General features: G+C 56.5%; 1 protein-coding gene across 1 annotated transcript in view; it reads right to left on the reverse strand.

Annotated features, from left to right (window-relative positions):
- The window catches only part of IRX1 (iroquois homeobox 1), a 5,495-nt gene that overhangs the window by 764 nt on the left and 1,251 nt on the right, over nt 1-3,480 (reverse strand). The window contains exon 2 of the mRNA XM_004380305.2: nt 1-1,120. This exon is cut by the window's left edge and continues 1 nt beyond it. Coding sequence (XP_004380362.2) covers nt 1-1,120 — 1,120 coding nt within the window. The remainder of the gene's footprint in view (nt 1,121-3,480) is intronic.

Below are 3,480 nucleotides of genomic sequence, written 5' to 3' on the forward strand. Positions count from 1 at the left end.
CGGCGGCGCGGGCACGTGTGGGCCGTGGGGAGCGGCGTGGGGCGCGCCAACGCCCAGAAAGGAGCGCATATTGAGCAGCGAGCCCTGCGCGAGGAAGGCGCCGTTGGTCCAGTTGGAGAACTTGCCGATGTGGCAGGTGTACAGTCCGTGGCTGGGCAGCAAGGCGGGGTGCTGCAGCGGCGCGCCCGCCGGGGGCGCGTGCGTGCCGGGGTGGCCGGCAGGCGGCGGCGGCGAGGCCTTGGGTACGCCGTCGGGGCTTGTGGCCGTCTCAGCCAAGGACCAGATCTTGGGCTTGCTGTGAGGCGCGCCCTGAAGGCCGACCGCCGCGGCGCCGGGGCTCAGCAGGCGCGTGCTGCCAGGCTCTGCGGCCTCCTTGGCCAGGCCCAGGGGAGAGTCCTGCGGCTTGAGCGCGTCGGCGGCCGCCAGTGGCGAGCCCTGGTCCCGGGTGAGTGGGGTGGGAGCGGCGGGCGCGCGCGGCGCCTCGGCCTTGTCCTCGTCGTCCTCGTTGCTCTGGTCGCCGTCGTGCTCGTCGATCTTGTCGATGTCGATACTCTCCAGATCGATCTCCTCGTCGTCCTCGGCCTTCTCGGGGTCGCCCTCAGTGTCGCTGCCGAAGAGGGCGCCGTCCTCCTGGTCCTTGCTGCGTGCGCCCCACGTCACCTTATTCTCCTTCTTGAGGCGCCGGCGCGCGTTGGCGAACCAGGTGGAGACCTGCGTGAGGGTCATCTTGGTGATGATGGCCAGCATGATCTTCTCGCCCTTGGTGGGGTAGGGGTTCTTGCGGTGCTCATTGAGCCAGGCCTTGAGCGTGCTCGTGCTCTCGCGCGTGGCGTTCTTGGGCCGCCCGGGGTCCCCGTACTGGAACTGGCCGTAGGGGTAATACGCCGGCGCGGTGTGGGCTGCGAAGGTGGCGGGGTGCACCCCGGGGTTGTCCTTGAGTTCATACTGTGAGCCCTGCAGCCACAGGCCGAGCGAGGGAGGAGAAAGGAAGGGAGAGAGATGAGTGCCTGAAGACGGAAAGGTGAGGGACAGCCGCTCCCTCCCCACCCCCATCGGGGCAGCCCCAGGCCGTTCGCGGGGACTCGGTGTCCTTCCCAAAGCAGTGGGCCCCAATCCCCTCCTGTGGAAAGAAAGGGTCAAAATCACCACCGGGCTCCAGGAACTGCGCTCCGATCGATCGCGGAGAACACTTCTGCCACTCAAGAAAAGTTCCAGCAAGAGTGCATTTCACTTCCAGAGGAGCAAAGCAGAAGCCGGCTGGCCCCAACATTTCCCTAAGCCGCCTGCAGCCTCCCCCTCCCCCAAGAGCTCCAGAAACCCGGATTTCCAAGTTTGTGTCGCACTAGCTGGAGGAGGAGAATCTTTTAATTAGAGTGATAAAACAGATTTTCAAACATGAAAAACCGACTACTCAAACCTCCTCCCTTCGGCCCTGAGGGGGTCAAACAAAATAAACCGTCCCGCTCATCTTCGGGTCTAAATCCGCCAGCAATTTGAAACGAAAGCACACTCCTTTTCTCTCCAGAAAGAATCTGCATATAATGAGTCGCCCACACTTAAAGGCCTATAGTGGTGACAGATAATTTTAAATGTTAATCCTGACCATCAACGACAACAATAACAAAAACACCGTTTGTTTTCCTAAATACAAAAGGAGGACTTATCCGGTAAAATATTAACGCGAGGGCAGAAGCAGCCGGCCGCGAGGAGGGGAGCCGGTTCCGTTCCCTAGGCCGCGCTCTGGTTACTTTATCCCTGAAGTTTGCCTTTGATCTGGAGCGAGCAAACACAAACTGTTTGCAGGCATTTAGAAGCCATGATTTATTTGCAATCAATATTCTTTTTATCATCAGTAGTAAAACATAGCGAGTCAAATTATCCCATCAGGTGTTTTGGTAAATAACATTTTATCTTTCTAACAACCCCATTAGGCCTCATTATTACCATAAATTGCAGAGACGTTCGCTCACAGTTTTCTCTTTGACTCCCAAACACCTAATCATAAAGGCTTAGCAAACGAGGCCTAGCTTTGGGGTTTGAGTTTCGGCTTACTTTCCAAGAACGGCCGGACAGGGAGGGAACAAACACGCCATTGGGGAGGATTTTTACCTACTGGGCCCTAAGTGAAAAATCTCGCATCTCCCCTCTGCACCTCCGCACATCGGAAACAGATCCTCACCGCATCCCCCAGGCAAGCCTACCCAGGGGGGCTTCCTAAGCAGAACATATCTGTATTCAGAATTGCTGGAAAAACTGATCTCCAAGCAAAAATGTTCGAGTTGCTACACTAGTAAAGAGGACTGAAGACTCGGAGAAAGTTGTAAAGAGAGAAGACTCCTTTGCCTAAATTAGTCTGGAGGCCGAGGCCCCAGAGAAACGGTTTCTGTCGCCAGATTTCGTTCGTTCCTTATCGCTCCAAAATGTATTTGGAGCTTTTCTAAGTATTTTGGTAGCAATTGTAAAGGAGATACTTCGGCCCCTTCTCTGCTTGGAATTGTTTCTGAAAGGACACCTTGGAAATCTCTCATCGCTTTCCAGGCCTCCTGGTCGCCTGACCAAAATGGGGGCTGATCTTCTGATATGGTAAGCGACCTGAAAGGCAGCGGGGGTGGCTTTCACAGAAACAGGATTTTTTTTCCCAAGAAACTACAAGAAAAGAAACAGGGAAAACACGCTGGCCGCTTTGCTAGGGCACAGCTGGCGGGCATTTCGTTTCGGTCTCTTCGGGGAGTGGGCTGACTTGGGGTGCCCAGACACTGCGTAAACCCTCCGGCAGCAGCGCAGGAGGGGCCCACTCGCCGACCCCCTGCGCCCCGCGCAATTCACCAGCAGCCCGAAATTTAAGCCGCGACCTTTCTTGCATCAGACCAAGGAAAATGGATCGTGTCACCCGACAGGCCGGCCAATGTCCCTGCGGGGAATTAAATTTGCCGCCCCCTCCCCCATCTAACACCCGCAGGGACGGGAGGCTCCGAGGACATCATTTATTTTAAGCCCTAGGACACTGTTTTCTTTAATCCTCCATTATGTAACGCGGGAAGAAAAGTGCTTTTCTTTCGGTGCAAATGAAAACTTTGGCAACTTAGAAAACTCAAAACATCGTTTCAGGCTCCTCAAATTATTTCAACTTATATTCCATTAAAACAATTCTTAAATTGGAACACACGCCAAAACTGAGACTCCTCCTGGTCTTCCGATCTCTATTGTTAGGATTATTTTGACCGACTCCCCTGGTCTGTAACGCCTTCCGTCTGGGAAACTCGGCTACAAATATCTCAGTTCTGCCAAGCAAGGGGAAAAGCGAGTCTTCCCGGCCACGGGTCGGAGCTGACCAGGCAGCGGGAGCGGGGCCGGCGGGCCGGGAAGGACAGTCCTCGTCGCCCAGGCCGAGCGGCCGGGTCCCGGCGGGCCTGCGATTTGGCCCCCGACCTCCCGCGCAGGCAGTTCGCCCCGGGCCTGCTCCGGCGGCCTCGCCCGCCC

The sequence above is a fragment of the Trichechus manatus genome, unplaced genomic scaffold (assembly GCF_000243295.1).
Source record: "Trichechus manatus latirostris isolate Lorelei unplaced genomic scaffold, TriManLat1.0 scaffold00072, whole genome shotgun sequence".
Lineage (NCBI taxonomy): Eukaryota > Metazoa > Chordata > Mammalia > Sirenia > Trichechidae > Trichechus > Trichechus manatus.